The sequence below is a fragment of the Syngnathus typhle genome, linkage group LG11, assembly GCF_033458585.1.
Source record: "Syngnathus typhle isolate RoL2023-S1 ecotype Sweden linkage group LG11, RoL_Styp_1.0, whole genome shotgun sequence".
NCBI classification, from domain to species: domain Eukaryota; kingdom Metazoa; phylum Chordata; class Actinopteri; order Syngnathiformes; family Syngnathidae; genus Syngnathus; species Syngnathus typhle.
In genome coordinates this window covers 7005241-7022934 of record NC_083748.1, presented here as the reverse complement: position 1 = coordinate 7022934, position 17694 = coordinate 7005241, and the positions used below count along the sequence as shown (strand labels likewise).

The window sequence follows — 17694 nt, the reverse complement described above, 5'->3', positions numbered from 1 at the left end:
CTCCAAGTTGCTGTCACTAACAGTCACTAACATAATTTATGACAACTGTGACTTTGTTTTGTAAACTGTAGAGGCCCTGAGTACAGAGAAACTAAAGCTGAATTAAAACATCATGGTGAATCTGTCTTTTTCGATTAAATTATTTTATTTGCCCAAGACAACGAATTATACACAAGTAGTTCTCCCACCTTGAGGCCTGAGTATTTGAGAAACTCCCTCTGAACAAATATTTACTGGAGACATGTGTATATGGTTCAACCTCTGTTAAATAAATGTAAGACTGGTAAAAAAAAAAACTAAAAAAAAACACACAAAGGGGAAAATACAGACAGTGCAATTTATATTTAAAAAAAAAAAAAAAAAACTGAACCGTATGACAGGTTGTTTTAAAGGCGACACAGTGACAAGGGGCAGGATAGGACAATGTTGGAAGTACAATGTGATATAAAATAAACTCCAATTAAAAACAACAATTCAAAAGAAGCACCTTGCACAACCACTTTTGTCTACTTCACAATATAAAACTACTTTCCAAATGTTGTGAAGCACTCAGGAAATCTGTAATGCTCCACAGACATGGATAAACAACCACCAAGGCTCACTCATTCAAAACAAGTTTCACATTTTCTCTGGTCAACCGCATTAGACCACACCCCTCTCAGTGGCTGGGCTAAACGCAAAAACATTGATAATCGATAGAAAAATATATTGCACTACTCGTTCCTCAACTGAAATGTCTGGCGAAAGGGTTAAATATTTGCTTGTTTGAATTCTTTTCCATTTGTAGAGGCCATCTAAAAGCTAACCATTAGAATTCCTTAATGTTATAAAATTCCTAAATTGCAGCTCAATAAACTGACACTGACAAAAAAGTGGTACACCTCAACTTTCAACAATCCATGCAGTCATCATTTTTACGTCTGGTTAAAAATGGCAAATTGCTTGTCACGCAATAACCTGTTCTGTCACAAACTAGCTACTACCTACCAAAAACTGCCTGACAAAAAAAAAAAAAAAAACATCAACTAGATTTAACTTGACAAACCGGTAAGTATCATCACCCATTGGATAATTACTACAGTGATTCAAAAGTTTCAGCTGGCTTCAACTTATTTAACCCTAACTAATGAGCAGTGTTGGGAGATATATCTTCATCCTAAATGGTAGTGGGGAAGCTTGCACTCTGTTTAAGAGAGAGTAAATGATTGACCTGGATAAAGAATAGTCAAACACAAAGTGAAACAATCATTGAGAATCGTCAGCTTCCAGAAAAAAAAACCTGGTGAAAGTACAATAATGTAAATATTTAGTGATTTCAAATATTTAAGGGGGGGGGGGGGGAACCAATTGTTATCTCTAGCAGTGAAAGAATGTTTTCACAAATGACGTGGAGAACTCTGGGGATTGTGACTTGGGGGGGAAAAACAACTACAGTAAAAATATTGTCAGTAGATTAATGCTACTTTGGGTCTGGACGGAAAATAATGTTCAGGACATTGCATAAGCTTATCAAATGCCACGGCGATGTATTTAAAGCAAGAGGCAATCGAGCTAACTTTGACGGTCACAGGAGGTCGGAGGGGGGGGCACGTAATTAAAGTGTCGGATAAAAAGATAAAACACAAGGAAGGTAGGAAGTCACAAAAGCTTGCAACATGTCACTGCATCAGTACCTACGTAGATTGTTTGAGCACAAAGGAGAGAGCCGAGCCAGGCCAGTGAATGATATCCCAGTCAAATATTTAACTCAAAACCTGCTTTGGGGGTCACGCACAGACAGGCACTGAATTTTGTGTGGGACTGAAGTGATCAAAGACTGATGACGATTTTGCATTCGTACTTTTCATTCAAACATGTCTCATGTGAGTGTTTTCCCTATTTACATACACACAGAGGGAGGAGGCCTGATGCTGTCTTTGTGTGATTATCATTGGCCGTGAGGGGAGGAGAGGGTCTTAATCTTGGGCGGGGGGGGTTAGGGGTACTCCCTTAGTTAAACACATGGCACCAGTCCAGCCTCCAAAATGCCACTCGAGTTTATACTGGCTTCCTGCGTCAGCGGATCATCTTGGGGTTGACTGGGACTGCGTCACCATGACAACCCCTCCCGGCTGGCCCGATCCCATGCCGGCCAAGACCGACATGGCCACCGCTTCTGCGGCGCGGACGCTCATGCCGTTGATGGTGGGTCCTGGGCTGGAGGGCGGGGCCAAGGGAGACGGTCCACGCTGGATGACCGCCGCCGGCGATCTGATGGACTCAGCTGAAATCTCCCGGGACGCTTCCTCTCCTCCTGCAGCTAAAGGCAGAGAAAGACATTCACCCTTAGAGAGGTGAGCGAGTAAGGACACATTAGATGGATGAGATGATGGATGGATGCTACAGAACATGTACATGTACACTGCATGACAAATGGTTTGGTTTAGTAGCAGGCTCACCTAAGAAAGCAGCTTTCTTCTGCATAAGAGTGACGGGGCAGTCTTTGTGGGCTAGGAGGAGCTGCTTCAGCTGAGCCACTTCATTCCTTAGGAGCGTTACTTCATTCTGGTAAATTCAAATTCAAAATTACTAAGATTGTGAAAAATGACTAACAAGTGACATTTGTTCTTTCCATTCCAGTAATCATTTGACCGCCCTGTTAACAATTTAGCCTTCAATGACTGAACGCTCACCGTTAGCGAGACATTCATGCTGGCAAGATCATCTGCCTTCTTTTCTAAAGAATTCACCCACAGCTTCCTCTTCTGCCTGCAGCGCGAGGCAGCTGCTCGGTTCCTTTCTAGAAAACGCTGCCTCCTCTCATCGGGATCCATCTCAGAAGCTCGCCGCCGCCGGCCTCCAGTTGGCTGCGCAGGGGATACCTGGGGATGGGGATTGCCTGCATAAGAACTGTGTCAAGAATTGAATGACCCACTCGTAGCCCAGCTGCAGCTGCAGCTGCTCCCCCAACAGTTCCTTTAACTAATCTAATACCAATGCGTCGTAATACAAAAGCTCCAAGAAGTACTCTGTCCCACATTGTTTGAAGAAGGTTGACTACCTGTGGTTGGGCCGGTGAGGGTGCATCTGAATTTTGAGTAGGCTGCTGGCTCTGTTCCTGCTTCTGGGGGACGGCTGGGAAGGATCCTGCCCCCCCGCCACCATCGTCATGTGCTCCAGAGCCTTGATTACTTAGGGCTGCTTTCAAGCGCTGCAGACACGCAAGCAATGAGTTGCGAGTTAACCCGAAAAACTGCTGATGAGGTCTAATGTGATGCATCTCATGTGAGTGGGCTCATCTTGACACTTCTCACCATCTTGGTCTCGGATTGCAGATGGCAACCTGATGGGGAGGATGAATTACTGCTGGCCCCGCCCAATGGGGGTCCTGGGATCCCAGGAATGTTGGGCACAGAGTTGCCAGGCCTTGCCAGCTTCACACAGCGTTAAATAACAACAACAACAAGGTGAGGAGCTTCAGACTGGATAAAGCACAGCATTAAAAGAATATGAATTAAAGGTTTACTCTTCCACGTTTACACTGAGAAAGACTCACAGATATGACTGAGGTGATCTGCAGAGGACTGGGCAGAAGAGGGACTGTTTGCCCATTCACGAGGTGCCTCATGAGGGGATAAGAGCTTGTCGGTGAGCTGTGGACAAAATAAGTCAGGGATTTGATCGATTAATGAAAATGACGATTTCTTTCAGAAGCAATTACGTTCAAAACATGAAAAATAATGCAATTTAATAACTATTTGGGGATGCCTTGTGGATCTATAGAGGACAACTTAGACTACCTGACTTTGATTACCTGAGTTGTCGGTTGGAGGGCGGCGCCTGCGTGATGACAGATGTTGGAGATGGCAGCGTAGGGTGTAGAGAATCATTGCTTATGTGTAGAGGCAGAGAACCTGGACGCACAATGGTTGGAGTCGGGGTAGAACTCACTACCGGCTTTGTCAGAATCTCCTGTTGTCAAATAAACAATGGCAATTAGTTGAGCGCAACACAATTTTTAGTCAGAAAGAAATGTCCATTTAGGATTGTATGGAAGCAGTGTTTGTGACTATTAAGTTTGCCCCTCCTCACCCTTGAATCTCTACTTATGTCTGACATGCTGGAGGAAGAGTCCGGACTATCGGGAGGAGAGGAATCCACTTCTAAAGGATCTTCATCTTCAACCTTTGCTGCACATTTTGTTTGTGAAGTTGCACATTGTGTTTGTAAAGTTGAAGCCTTCAAAGGAAAAAAAGCATATGAAAATTGCCTTAAAAATTATTCACTAAAATGATATCTTATTATATATATTATATATATTATATTTTATCTGACAATTTAGGTCAACTAAAGCTCATTATTTCAATGTATTTCCATTCTCACTGTGTTTTTTGTCCTGTGATCCTCTTCCTGTACTTTACAAAAGTCCTGTTCAAAGGAATTGGCCAGGTCATTGAATAGTCCAACTTCCTCGCAGTTCTTCAGGAAACGTGTGGGTGTGGGGGTCTGGTCTGAGGATGTTGAAGTAAAAATAAAAGTTAACTCTAAGTCAAGTTTCATAGCCTATATAATTGTGCAAGCCCAAATAATATTACCTGCTATAATAACAGAGTCTGTTCTAGCAGGACCAAATTTTAATGTCATTTCATGCTTGTGTTTATGCACAGAAAGGTGATCTTCATTGGTGAATCTCTGCAATAAATAGAAAAGCAAACTGGTAAAATGTGTATTAAAACGTGTATATTATGTACATGGATTAAAAAATAAACGAGCACATAAATGATCAAATTACCTGCCCACACCCAGGGGCAGTGCAGACGAATGGGCGGTCATCCCCCATTATTCATTGAAGTTCTGAAAAATATTTCAAGATAATGTATCAGTAATCCAAAATCATGTTTATTTAGAAGACATTTGCTTGGCAAGACGAATGAATTGTATCCCAAAGTGTCTTATTTAAGAAAATACAGCTTCAAATTGCTTAAATACTTGACAGATCATCTTCGGTCTATTTAACTACGGATGCCGAGGCGTCAATTAGCGCACGATGATACAGACTTTACCTCTCTGACATTACACATTCACAAAATATGATGACAAAATTGTTGTGGTAATATTTGTGACGAAGAGCTACCAGGCATTTAAAAATGGTGAGTAGTTTACAATCAAGTGCCAAACCCGGGAACGTTTGGGACAGGCCCAGGGCTAACATACGCTTCTTTGACAGCCATGTCGTTGCTACGTACGTGTAAATTAATATCATGGCTACTTCCAACGCACTGTGGGGACTAAAGTAGCAAATATAAGCACCAACATTGCCATTATTAATTCGCGGGTCTGCTCATGACAAAACGTCAGCTAAGAAATAGAACGACTAGCTTACGCTCGTTAGCTTCGGGCTCTCGTTTTAACACAGCAGCCAAGTGAACCACTTAACATTAGCACGCCTCTATGGTGAGACGATATTGAAGCACACCCACAAATCCATTACAACGTGTTGCTTATACAACACATGTCTGATGATCCAAAAAAGGGGCTCACCAGGCTCACCCGAAGTTCGAGCAGCCTCGTCTCTCCCCTCCCTGCTGTGTCCGGACACTAACGCTGCGGTGCTGTCGTCTCCTCGTTGTTGACACTTGACATTCCCATCCCCAAAATCTCGCGAGAGCTGGAACCCCAGCCCAGTGTTACGTAAAAGGATCGCCGCGGAGGCATGTAAACACCACCCATTGTCGGCATTTGCGGTTCAACGTAAAAAAAGTCAATTGACGTGAGACAGTTCAAACGTTATCCATTCATTGTTGATTAACCCAAAATCCGACAGTGTGGACGCACATACTGAATTTTAAAAAACCCAAACAAAAAAAAACAACAACACACAAGTGCGCAAGCGCGCGCGCACAAGGCGAACTCTAAAATAAAAACAATACATGCCATACCAGTACGGATATTTCACTTACAAATGCTTCAGTGATATGTCTAGAGACACTTAACAGACGACTTTAACCACCAGCAAACAATAATTGCTCAGAGATAATGGTACACTTCTAATGAAAAAATAAGGCACTTGAGGTTGCTTTCAATGTGATTCTAAAATAATAAACAGAAGACCAAAACTAGAGGAATTAAAGGATTTACATTTTTTTTAAATGTTCCAATTCCAAGTTTTCCATCTGTATTAATGCAAGCCCACTTAACTATCAGATTCATTGAAGTTAAAAAACAAAACTGCAAAAAAGCATTGATTTATCATGCCTAGAGATCAAAATAGTAAATGGACAGTTAAGTACATCAAAATATTTCTCTGCTAACATCCATATGACTATTTATAAATATTCAATACAATCTGAAGTTATACATTGGAACAACACACAATAGACATCTATTAGTCATAATTACAGTAAAAAATGGTCTTGGCTACTACCTAACGACAAAACTAAACTTAACAGTGGTACACCACTAAAGACATTCATTCAACAGTTTAAAAGAAAATCAGTGGCTAATTACATGAAGTTAAACCTGACAAAACGTGTGACGTGTCGATTACATTTACATTTGATGTTTCATGAATGTCTCATTCATCACCCAGGTTTTATGTTAGTCGAAATATTATTAGATCATACTATGTTCAAAACAAAGTCTGATCAATCAGGGTATCAATCTTGTGGTCTTTTGTCAAACAAGAGAACTGACATCGTATAGCCGTTGCGAAATACTGTGAAAATCACATGGGACTGTTAAGTGTGACAAAGGTATGTATATATTTTTTTATTGTGATAAGATTAGCTCCCTGTCATTTCTATTAAATGAAATGTTTTTTTTTTTTTTTCCCATAGTATTGCCTTAAATTGTTATCCTTGTCACTCAGAAAAAGTGGCAATCTTGCTATGTGCCGATCCCTAATGAACAGCCGGCTACCTCGAGAGTTATTTACTCTGCACTTGACCTTAATATTTTCCAGAGTGTTCCCTTAACTTGCCGTAAATGCGGTCCTCGTCACAAACTGAGGAAGACAATGTGATCGCTTGCAAATCAGCAACAAAGCGATCACTCACAATTCAACCGATATTGTAATGCAACACACAAAAGCTGCCATTAAAACTGCAAAACAACATAGCAAAATAGCCCAGTGGAAAGACCGCACCTGAGAGATGGGCAAAATACTTTGTCAAGTCTATAAACATTGTTTACATTTCAAAACACCTCATTTCAGAAGTTGACTGCTACCATTTCACTCTGAAACTGCACTACAACTCAAAGTGAAAGACACTCACAAAGGGCCACTAGACTTTGCAAATCAGACATAGTTGCACGTCTCTAACATCACACTGGCAGCAACAAATTACAACTTCTAAATTCAGTCACTCAAATCCTCACCTGTCGGGTCCCTATTTCAATTTTCTCTTTCTAGTTCAGTTGCACTTCATGTTGCCGACTTCAGACTTTATATGCCAGATTCAAGATACTGGAAGATCAGCAATGTATTTTTGGAGAAGTTATACATTTTTGGGATCACTGCAATGGTTCTACCAGTCACTCATACTACATAAATGACTAAACCTAGTTCACATGCCAGGATAATCAGCCCAATTTTAGCCCTCAATCTCCCTTCCCAACAATCGTAAAGATGTGCTGATTACCGTGATAGCTCAAAAATATCTTAAATTTGAGTGGGGATATTTAACTCAATGCCTCCTTCTCATTCCATTGTTTACTCCAAAGTATGAATATTCACGAATGAACCCTGGCGATAATTTTAATATCTTGTCATGTGAACCAGGCCTAATAAGGGCATATATAAAAATGTAGGTCGCCCATTCTTGCTAACCCAAAAACTGAGCACGGCTGACAACCATGGAGAACTAAAAAATAACTCGCATTAGCCATGAAAAACATTTGTCAGAAGCAACGTTAACCTAAAATATTCCTATTTACAGACTTTTTTTTTTTTTATATAAGATTAAATATTTACACAGGTGTCCCAGTTTGAGGATTGTTGTGTTATTTTGGTGACCTTGGGGGAATGTTCTGTTCCTTGCCACTCTTTCGAAATCCATGCTGCGGGGAACAGGTTTTGCCCGTGTACCCACCCATGTTTCTGGGATGCTCCCAACTCTTCATCCCCGCACCTCCACTTCGGCCGGCGCGATTATAGCCGTAAAATGTACGTGTGACTTGGCGAGGAGGGCAGCTGTCTCCACCTTTGTCTGATTTATTCACAGCATCCCTAGGATTGGCTCGTGGCTCCTCCCCTCTATTAGCCTTGAGCTCCTGAAGAGGCTGAACAGCCGTAGAGACAGGGGCCGGCGGAGAAGGTGTCTGTGCTGGTGGTCCATCTTTAGCAAGTCGCTGGCACACTTCGGCATAGCTGAGCTTTTTCGGCTCCTGGTTCAAGAGGTAAGAAAGGAGATGAATATCGACCATGATTACTTTGTACAGTATGTTCAGTAGACATCTAATGAACACTATGTGTGTGTGTGTGTGGGGGGGGGGGGGGGGGGGGCTGGGTTGTTAGGAGGTAATATTGCAACAAGCTGACCCAAGCAACCAGTGGCTCTTTACCTGTTCTGAGCTGTCAGCTGGTGGAGAGGCCACTTCAAGAACACCGCGGCTACACGAGGAAGATGCTTCTGTTGGACTAACAGGCTTGACGGTTGGTGACACTTTTTCATTTGTCATAATGTCAGCCTCACCCACATTCTCGATCGGTGAGGAACTGCTAAAGCACAAAGAAAACATAAGTACCTTGCAATTATCTGATTCGGATTGAATACTTGGTGTAGGGGGGAAATTGCACCTTCTAATAGGCTGGGCTGGTTTTTGCATCACCTCTGCGCTAGGTGTCACATCTGGACTAACAGGACTTGGAGCTGGAGGCTCTGAGACATTTGAAGGTTTTATTTCGTCTACCTTGTTGCATACAGCCTTAAAAAAAGTACAGAAGAGGGTGAATACAATATTGACAAGATTCTCCAGAAATCTTGGACATCTGGTTATCAGAGAGAATGATCAATTACCTTGCTGGTGACTTTTAGACCACGTACTACATCAGAGAGCCGCATCTCTGGTGTCTTCTCCTCTGTTAGACTAACCGCAGATCCCGGCAAAGGAGGGAAATTGGAAGCCGCCAGGTCAAACTTTGGTGGCGGGGGCACCTCGACTTCTGTCTGTTTCTGTTTTGGAATTTAGGTAAATGGTCACATTTTAGATGGGTAAAATATAAAGCGTTTCAAATCTGATTTAAAATAGTCCAAAGGTTGCTGACCATGGGATGTTCATCCTCTCTTTTCCTCCTCATGCCCCTGTAGTTGTTAGTTCTCCTGAAATAAAACCAAAATTGTTTATGGCGTTCCCCAGTTAAAGAGGTCACCTCAACATGAATTAACAAGAGATTTACACACCTTGTTCGGACATCCATACTCAAATCCCCGCTGGGCGTCGTGTCCTTCGGAGAAGTGCTTTTAGGTCTTAGGGAGGGAAGGCTAACTGAAGTGGTGGCCATCAAGGTCCCTGGTGTCTGAGGGGGTTGTGAGGTCAAAGGTCTCAACAGGCCATCCATCAATGCTGGGGGAGCCATTGATGGGGCTATTTGTGTGTCACAAGGCCTAAAGTGTCCCTTTAAATGATTCCTAGGAACACAGAAAGGATTCATTTTATTAACTGTACATCTGGATATGACTAATGTATGCGCACACAGTTATTAGGAGGAAAAACAAGACATGAACGGGATTAAACACAGTTGGAGTTGAACAAACTAAACCAATTAAAAGCGTTCTACTTGCTTTCCAATAAAATGTATATTTGACATCTTGTTTTCCATTTTATGATGGTAAAAAGACATTGTATAATCAACTTAACGTTTTTGACAGTCAGGGGAAGAATAAATAAATAAAAATCACAAAGTCATCAATGTGACCTACCGGGTCCTGCACAAAGGAGGATTACAGCTTGAAGTTGCTTTATAGTTCCCCACACTGTTGTAAGCAGTCATAAAGCCGTTGTTTGGGAAAGGTGCCTGGATGACACAGAGGAAAGGCAAAATAAAATTAAGATCAACAGTATTAAATTGTGACACGCTCTGTGTACTTTCAAGCGAGTGAAGAGTACTGTTACTGTACATAATTACTGCACCCCTATTACTACTAACCTGTTCTTCACAATGGTCTATGATGTCACATAATGTATTATGCAACTGTATATAAAACAGTACAATTTGTTGTCTATTTTATTTGCCAGGTCAGCATTGCAAATAGCAACATCAATTTAATCATTTGAAGAAAAGAAAAAAAAAAAAAGTTGAATAAAATAAACAGAAGTGGTAAATGCTCTCACCAGTGGCGTTTCAAAGTAAGGCATTGTTGTTGCATTCCAGGACTGGGCAAGAGCTGGATAGACTGGGTATTGCTGCTGAGCACTGTACACCTGCTGCATGTACACAGGGGAGCCAAATGCAATGTGAGGCTGGGCCTGCTGGTTGTACACACTTGGGTCCACGGTGCTGAAGCCCGGCTTACTAAAGAATGTGTTTATTGCCTTGATGCGGGCCTGGAAGGACAAAGCAGGAATGACATGACTTGAGGCTTTTTTTTTTTTTTTTTTTAATAAATAGCACAATTTCTGGTGATAGAAACATAATTGTCATCTTTATCCCCTCAGATCTCATAATCTCACGGTCATTAGGCCATAAAACACTGCCCTGACTAGAGAGGTGGGGTGGGGTGGAAAGCGGGATAAGGGAAATGATGGGAAGATGAAGATGAGAAGAGAAGAAGGAGCGAGAAGAAAACAGACAGAGAAAAGCAATGTTCCCTCCTAGCCAGCGTCAGTGCATCTGGGTCCTTCTAAGCGCGATACTGATCATCACTGGGGGTCATGGCAGTCCCACTCAAGGCAGAATTTTTTTTTTATTTCATCTGAAATGAGATCTACTTACCAACACTCCCATTTAACAAAATGTCAAAACACTTTTGCCAGGAGCAATAAGATCTATTTGCTTATCAACTTACCATTATTGGCTTGCCCTGAAACACTTTCACTTCCTCCCGTAAATATTTGTAAGCCTGAGGACAGAAAGGATTCTTGCACTTAACACAAGTTGAATAAAGTCCAATTTGAAATTGAAAATGCAATTGCATACCTTTAGCGCATCCATATCTGACTGGAACGTTATGTACCAGTTGCTGTTGTGGGCAAATTCGGCACTTATCATATTTGGGCACTCTTCACTTTTAAAGAGAGCCTCCACCTCCTGCAACAGTTGCAAAACACGTTTTACACACATCTTCACCGACTTTTTCCCAGAACAAATATTGACCGAGGCAAAATAATATCCTAAAAATATGTTAAGCTCTAGTCACATCTTCACCGACTTTTTCCCAGAACAAATACTGACCGAGGCAAAATACTATCCTAAAAATATGTTAAGTATCAAATGATCCTTTTTTGCAATTTTCATCTTTACCTCTACTGGTGTAGTCTCTGGAACCTCTCGCAGAATAATAATTGAGCGACTGTGATTTGGACGAACTTTCTCTCCGGCTTCATTGACGTGAACCAGTGGCAATTCTGTCAGAGAGAGAGAAAAGTTGAAAACCTCATCTGAAGCAATCGCTGACATACTTTGTTCAACAATCGGTGATGCAAGCGTCAGTTAATAATTTACAAAGTGAACCAAGCACTGCTTTTGATATGAAACGGGTACCTCGCAGTACATCCACGATGAGATCCATATCATTAGTGAGGGCTTTGATGTCCTCCATGCACGCTATGGTCCAGATTGGAATAAACTGCTCACTATCCATCTCTGATATCAGGTACTGGTCAATTGCTAAGTTCTCCCTGGAGGGGAAAAATTTTTTCTGAGTATGATCCGGGAGGAGAATTAGATCCATCTAATCTGTGACTACGCAGTCACACAACCCACCTTGAAAAGTAGAACTCCAGTTTTTTCTTCAAGGACTCCCTGAGACTCTCAGACATTGTTTGTTCTTTAGTTTCACACACAGTTGACTCGCTTTGGGGGTTAAGGGCTAAATACCCTACAGCAAAGGGGTCAGTATCGTTCACAATGCCCTCTGGAGGCACACAGGCGTAGTCAGTGTTATCAGCAAAGTCAGAATCGCATCCTTTCCCCCCGAAAGAGAGAACATCAGGGTACTCTGAAAGGAAAGGAGAGGAGAGACAGGCTAGATCAGTGCTTCTCAAATAGTGGGGCGGGCCCCCCTGGGGGGGCGTAGTGCGATACCAAAGGGGGCGCGGGAACATGTTTTTCTTTTGGCTGTATTAGATTAAAGGGTAATTACACATCCACTGCAGTAGGTGGGGGTGGCGGGATCACTGGAAGAGTATTTGCTCTACAGCAGCACTTTGAATCTGTTCTGTTACAGACTAAAAAACACTGTTATTAATAAAGTTATTCTTTATTGTAAGTTGATCTTTCTTTTTTATTTATTTTTTGTTTTTCCTTTAATGTTAATAACATGGGGGGGGGGGGGGGGCGCAAAATGTTTTCTTCTTCCTAGGGGGGGCGTCACAGGAAATAATTGAGAAGCACTGGGCTAGATCAACATTTTTTTTACAAATGCATAAATATTTAATTAGCTTTTTATGGTAAATAAAAATACGACATTTGTTCTGTCGGGGAGCTAAACTTGAAAGACTATAAGGTAGCTCATACCTTCAGTCATGACAGCGTTGTGAGGATAGGTCTGCAGCCAAGAGGAATTGTCTGTCCCCTCAGAGATATCATTCTGGTGGGCAGGAATCTCCTGCCACACTTTGGCATTGGGGTTCAGAACGGTTTCCTTGGTGGTGACCTACATTAGAAAAGGACATGCACTTTGTTATGAAGGTGAAAGCAATCGTGCGAAAAATCCAGTCTAAATTTGATGTCAATTTAAAAAATATGACTCCAGTGCATTTTTATCACCAAACTGCATCCTAACACTGGCAGTATAAAAATCTACTGCTTAACATCAAGCACATGGTGCTGCACAAAGTCAAGATTAAAAAACAATCTTCTATTACACCGACGTAACGCGACATACCATTCAAATGCTATCGAATTAACAACAAGCCTCAGTAAAATGACATGATCCACATTCCGATTCTGCCGTCCACGTAAAGAGACTGGTCGACTACTTAACCTGAGCTCCAATAAATCCGGTTTGGTTCACACACAAACTACGCAGTGACAAAGCTGAGCCTCATTGGTTTCCGCATGCCGGTTCAGCCGGCCTATCAGACGTTCCATTCAACACGCAAGTCTTTCATCCAGCCTGACTACAAGACGGGCGTGTGCATACGTCACTCAAATAAGCATTTGGATCATTTTGATATTTCGAAATGTATTCTAATTGACATTATAATAAAGACGAGGCTCAAACAGACGCCATTGTATGTTTAGCCATCGTCTTATTTAAAGCGCGGTGCGCGGCTGTTGTGGAGCGTGTGGGAGCACATGGCACTGACGTAAAAAAGGCTCCAAATGACTCCGCTAGGCCGTTCAAGTGAAGCCCGGTGGACATTTATCTGCAAATATTATAAAGGGCCCGGGTTCAATTCGAAACAAATGATCGGATCTTAATCCCGCTCCCATAGCACACCGTAACCTTCATATCTCAACTGCCTTTGATAGCCACTTAGCTCGCCACCTAGCTTGAGTTGTATAACAGCTAACACAGCAAGTCACGTGTAGGCCCGTAACACACTGAACATTATGCATGGATTCAAACTCGAAAGTTCAAAGAAAATGGTTTTCTGCCGAGGTCATGTCATCATAAACATACACGCTACGAGAGTAGAGTCGGTCCACAAATGACAATTTGATCAAGGCGCAGTTTACCGAGACTCGAGAACAACACGGAGCCGCCATGGTTAGCTAACTGTCTTGTTTACTAGTTGACCGTGACTTGTTGGTCACCTTTTAAAGGTTAAGCACCCGGCATTTGACTCGACCAACATCTTTAATAGATTCATCGCAATTTAAAACAAAAACGTCAGCAAACGATGAACGTTGATATCAAGTTACAAGAACCGTCTGGCAGTTTTAAGTGTGGTTGATGCATGCGGGTGATGTATTAGAAAGGAGGAACAGGTTGTTGCATGTTAGCTAGCGTCCTTGCTAGGCCAAAAAAAACTTACCATGTTTGGATATGATATTAAGACGACGTCCGCTTCAGTTTGTGGTTGTAAAATAACGTCCGAGTGCCTTGAGACTTGCGATTGAGGCTCTCGACCACACTTCTTTAGAGTGCGGCTTTTTCCTCAACTACCGTCTCCCCGGTAACACGCCAAACACGAGCACGATACACTTCAGACTACGACTTTAGTAACACGAACGGCTACCTTAGTTATTTAGTCAAAAAGAAATTGCCATTTTATGACGTTATCCTCATTCGAACCGATTGGCTTCGATGAACTCTTCGTGCAGCATGTGACAGCTATGCCCTGTGCGTGTCGTCCTCTGCTTGCAAGTAAGTACGTACGTACGTACAACGGTTCCGCAGAGGCGCACTGGCACTTCGGTTCAACAGCGACATCTACAGTCAAAGATGATGCTGCATTCGAGGAAAAATGGAACATTTGATTTTCCCACTTCCGACCGCTAAGAGTTCAGGGCGAATATTCATTATTTTCTTCCTTAATATAAATATAGAAACATTAATAGCATTTGATTCATTTCACCAAATAACTTAATACGGTCGGAAACAGATAATGCGGTGTTATTTTTTAAATGAATGTAATAACGCTAAATATGTTTCAAGTATTGTAAATTCCTTTAATCAATTCTCTGAACTGGTCGCTAACCAATCACAGGGCACACACACTCACAATCATACTTAGAGACAATTTGGGGTGGTCGATCGGCCTCCCATGTATGTTCTAGGAAAACCCATGCAGGCACGGGGAGAATATGCAGAATCAAAGCCTGCGCCTCTTAACATTGAGTTGGATGTGCTCTAATATGCCTGCATCCTACAAATGAAATTTCCGGTGAACTGAGAGTTCTTTTTTTTTCGCGACTTCGCAACTCGGACTTCCCAATTCAAATGGGTGTTCGACTGCACTTCGTTAGGAGTCGGAAAAGTCCGACTTCCCACTCTTCTCCAATGCAGCATAGTGTGTTTATTATGAAACACTTCAAGTAAAAAGCTTTCTCTACTATAAATAATGTGTTGCTGCCACCTTGTGTAACTTTCCACAGTAACGGAAAGGCACCTTTCCTGTCCACACTTATACCACATATAAGACAGATGAACACCGAATACTTCTGCACAATCCAAATTATACTTAACTCGCTCCCGATGCCTGAGATTGTGTATTCCGTCAAACACTTCTGTTGTTCCCGCAAGTAGAAAAAATAGGCCTTCACCTTGAAGACAAGACGTGCTCCCTCTGACGAACACGTCTAGTTAGTCACACCCCCACCAATCAAGCGTGCTTTCAGCTACTACGTCACCAAGTACTAAGCCCCTCCGTTGAATCGCATCACGGCCGTTCAAAGGCTGCGCAACTTTACATATTTACCTCTACCAAGGAGAATGTAGGTGCGTCACTGTTCATCAGCAAAAATACGTAAAAAATACAATGAGAGGGCGGGGCATGCTGATACACAGAGGTGGTACTCCTCAAGTAGCCTACTTGTATTGGGGGGACAACTGGAAAAGTACAAACTCTGAAGTGTACCTCATTGCAACTGTTTTGACAACATTGCAAAAAATTTCTATTTCCAGTTTTTACTAACTTGCGCACGCTGAGAAATAAAATCACTGGACACTGCTTTGCAACAAGCTAAATGATGATAGGCTAATCATGACTGAACCGACATCTTATTGTGTTTATTTTGTTTTAGTAGCATTTAAACCATTTTAAACCAGGAGCAAAACAAAACATCCTTTAAAAACATTACGTATGAGTTTTTATGTTTGTTTTCCTCAGATCAAAATTGTTTTTTTTATTCCCGATGCTTGTGTTTTTACGCAGACATGGTATATAACAATTGTAGTGTAAGGCTGTACATCTGTGCTAGGACCACTTACAAATGGGTCACAAAACATTAATGTTCACCAACCCTTTATTTCCAAATTATGCAAGAAGAGATTGTATAAAGGTCAGTGCAGGACATTTTACAGTTCTTTTTCACACACACACAAAGCATTCATTTAAGTGTTGTCACGATTAAGCCTTGGTGCTGGAAGCCTGTTTACTCTGTTGTAGCTGTTGGATCTTCACATTCATGACTTCAATGACAGCTGCAAGAAAGCAAAAACGACAACTTGTCAGCAACAAGTTAAAAGCGAGATTGTCAGTTGCTTCTACATTTGTGATGACCGTTACCTTGTTTCATGGCATGTTTTTCCTGAAGGGCGGGCTGAATTTTCTCAATTTGCTTTGTCAGGAAGTCTAGTTTTCGTTTGAAGAATGCCTTGGAATCTGCTACATTCTACAAGAAAGCCAAAGATTGCACTTGAGTTTTGCATTTTTGAATTAGATTTAACAATGAATAATCCTGACATAAAGCAGAATAGAATGGAATACATTAAAACACCTACTTACCTTTTCAACATAATATCCTGTTCCCACATCGACTAAAACATGCTCCACGTCATTTAATGTTCCAGGCACATACATCTAGAATACGTTAAATTAAGGACAATGGCTGACTGAGACAGAATATAAAATACACTGTAACAGGAAAATGTAACCCACACAGCATTTTCTTTCCAATTTATATGTATAGGAAAAATACATTCAGTTTGGAAAACATGCTAATAATATAACTGTTAGGTAGGTATCTGTGTTTGGCACAGAAAAGGTCATCTATGGCAAACTATAAATCAGATAAAAATACAAACACACTGGTGATGAATATAATTCAAGGATACAGAACTTGTGAGTGGGACGAGTAATTCCTTGCCTACGTGAGGAGAGAGACAGTTTCATTAACCTTGGCTGAATGCACAGAATCTAAAAACAGATTCCACCCACCTTGATTTTTTTTGTTTAAGGAATTCAAATTATCTTTTGCTTCAACAAATTTAGCCTGGACGACTTTAAGCTGGCTTATTGAGGACGTCAGGAACTCGACCTCCTGCAAAATAAAAAGTTGCACAACAGCGTCAATACTGTCCCGCAACTACATACGTTTAGACATGCATTTACGTTAATTTGTTAATTGTCCAAATGTCTGTGATCTGCCATGCATGTGATCTGCATGTGAATTTAGATTATGCCGATTTGCATTAATTTACAAATGTGTGTGAGCTAGCACGCCTTACTTATCTTTAAATAGTCTTAAACGTAGGGAGGGGTGGAGGGGATACATCAGAGTCTGGGCATGCTACATTTAACACAACTCTCCCACGGTGTATTCAGTTCTATTACCATCAATACAACAAAATATTGTATTACAAACACAACAATAATACACAAAAGTAAACTTGCCTGGTCTAATTGGCTTTTCAGTCCCTCAAGCTGAGGGAGCGATAGGTCCGCAAGATTGATCGCCATGTTGGGAACCTGGGGAGTGTGACGTCAGGGATTGCTTCCGGTTCAAGAAAAGTGGTGTGTTCGTTTCCGTAAGCAAACGCCCCTAGTGGACGTTAGAATGCATGCAGCACAAATTATTAGAAACTCGCTCGACTTGCTGTGGCTTTCAAACTGTTGATATGAATTCAAATCAATCAATTTGTAAATTGGCACTGAATCTGTATA

General features: G+C 41.6%; 3 protein-coding genes across 6 annotated transcripts; all 3 read right to left on the bottom strand.

Moving 5' to 3' along the window:
• Positions 1-124: 124 nt before the first annotated feature.
• Positions 125-5962, bottom strand: atf7b (activating transcription factor 7b). The gene is made up of 12 exons (XM_061291870.1): positions 5521-5962; positions 4772-4833; positions 4575-4671; positions 4363-4490; positions 4072-4218; positions 3794-3951; positions 3536-3632; positions 3294-3413; positions 3041-3190; positions 2673-2861; positions 2439-2544; positions 125-2299 (listed from the first exon to the last, which is right to left on the bottom strand). The coding sequence occupies exons 2-12, from the start codon at positions 4817-4819 to the stop codon at positions 2064-2066; spliced, it is 1476 nt and encodes a 491-aa protein (XP_061147854.1). The 5' UTR covers positions 4820-4833; positions 5521-5962; the 3' UTR covers positions 125-2063.
• Positions 5963-6104: 142 nt separating this feature from the next.
• On the bottom strand, positions 6105-14485 carry larp4ab (La ribonucleoprotein 4Ab). 4 transcript variants are annotated; one of them, XM_061291867.1, is made up of 15 exons: positions 14122-14485; positions 12656-12794; positions 11903-12137; positions 11681-11817; positions 11441-11544; positions 11117-11227; positions 10986-11039; positions 10312-10524; positions 9900-9994; positions 9381-9608; positions 9245-9299; positions 8997-9152; positions 8777-8904; positions 8542-8698; positions 6105-8364 (listed from the first exon to the last, which is right to left on the bottom strand). In XM_061291867.1, the coding sequence occupies exons 1-15, from the start codon at positions 14122-14124 to the stop codon at positions 7981-7983; spliced, it is 2199 nt and encodes a 732-aa protein (XP_061147851.1). In that variant the 5' UTR covers positions 14125-14485; the 3' UTR covers positions 6105-7980. The 4 variants fall into 4 exon arrangements, with proteins under 4 accessions (XP_061147851.1, XP_061147850.1, XP_061147849.1 ...); XM_061291866.1 differs by lacking the exon at positions 14122-14485 and adding an exon at positions 13823-13939 and having other exon boundaries at positions 8542-8695; XM_061291865.1 differs by lacking the exon at positions 14122-14485 and adding an exon at positions 13823-13937.
• Positions 14486-16036: 1551 nt separating this feature from the next.
• pfdn5 (prefoldin 5) lies at positions 16037-17535 on the bottom strand. The gene is made up of 6 exons (XM_061291210.1): positions 17425-17535; positions 16969-17071; positions 16866-16897; positions 16537-16611; positions 16318-16423; positions 16037-16232 (listed from the first exon to the last, which is right to left on the bottom strand). Exons 1-6 carry the CDS (start codon positions 17488-17490, stop codon positions 16159-16161), a joined length of 456 nt encoding a protein of 151 aa, XP_061147194.1. The 5' UTR covers positions 17491-17535; the 3' UTR covers positions 16037-16158.
• Between the last annotated feature and the right edge of the window lie 159 nt (positions 17536-17694).

Bases quoted from the DNA above. Each gene is read 5' to 3' on its own strand.
- atf7b (XM_061291870.1), bottom strand. From the start codon at position 4,819: ATGGGGGATGACCGCCCATTCGTCTGCACTGCCCCTGGGTGTGGGCAG. The intron at 3,414-3,535 runs GTGAGTCTTTCT...CGCTGTGTGAAG, and splicing joins AGATCACCTCAGTCATATCT to CTGGCAAGGCCTGGCAACTC. The intron at 2,862-3,040 runs GTAGTCAACCTT...CCCCATCCCCAG, and splicing joins CCTCACCGGCCCAACCACAG to GTATCCCCTGCGCAGCCAAC.
- pfdn5 (XM_061291210.1), bottom strand. From the start codon at position 17,490: ATGGCGATCAATCTTGCGGACCTATCGCTCCCTCAGCTTGAGGGACTG. The intron at 16,898-16,968 runs GTGGGTGGAATC...CTCCTCACGTAG, and splicing joins CTTAAACAAAAAAAATCAAG to GCAAGGAATTACTCGTCCCA. The intron at 16,424-16,536 runs GTAAGTAGGTGT...GCTTTCTTGTAG, and splicing joins CAGGATATTATGTTGAAAAG to AATGTAGCAGATTCCAAGGC.
- larp4ab (XM_061291865.1), bottom strand. From the start codon at position 13,852: ATGGCGGCTCCGTGTTGTTCTCGAGTCTCG. The intron at 11,228-11,440 runs GTAAAGATGAAA...CAACTGTTGCAG, and splicing joins CAGAGACTACACCAGTAGAG to GAGGTGGAGGCTCTCTTTAA. The intron at 11,040-11,116 runs GTATGCAATTGC...TTCTGTCCTCAG, and splicing joins CAGATATGGATGCGCTAAAG to GCTTACAAATATTTACGGGA.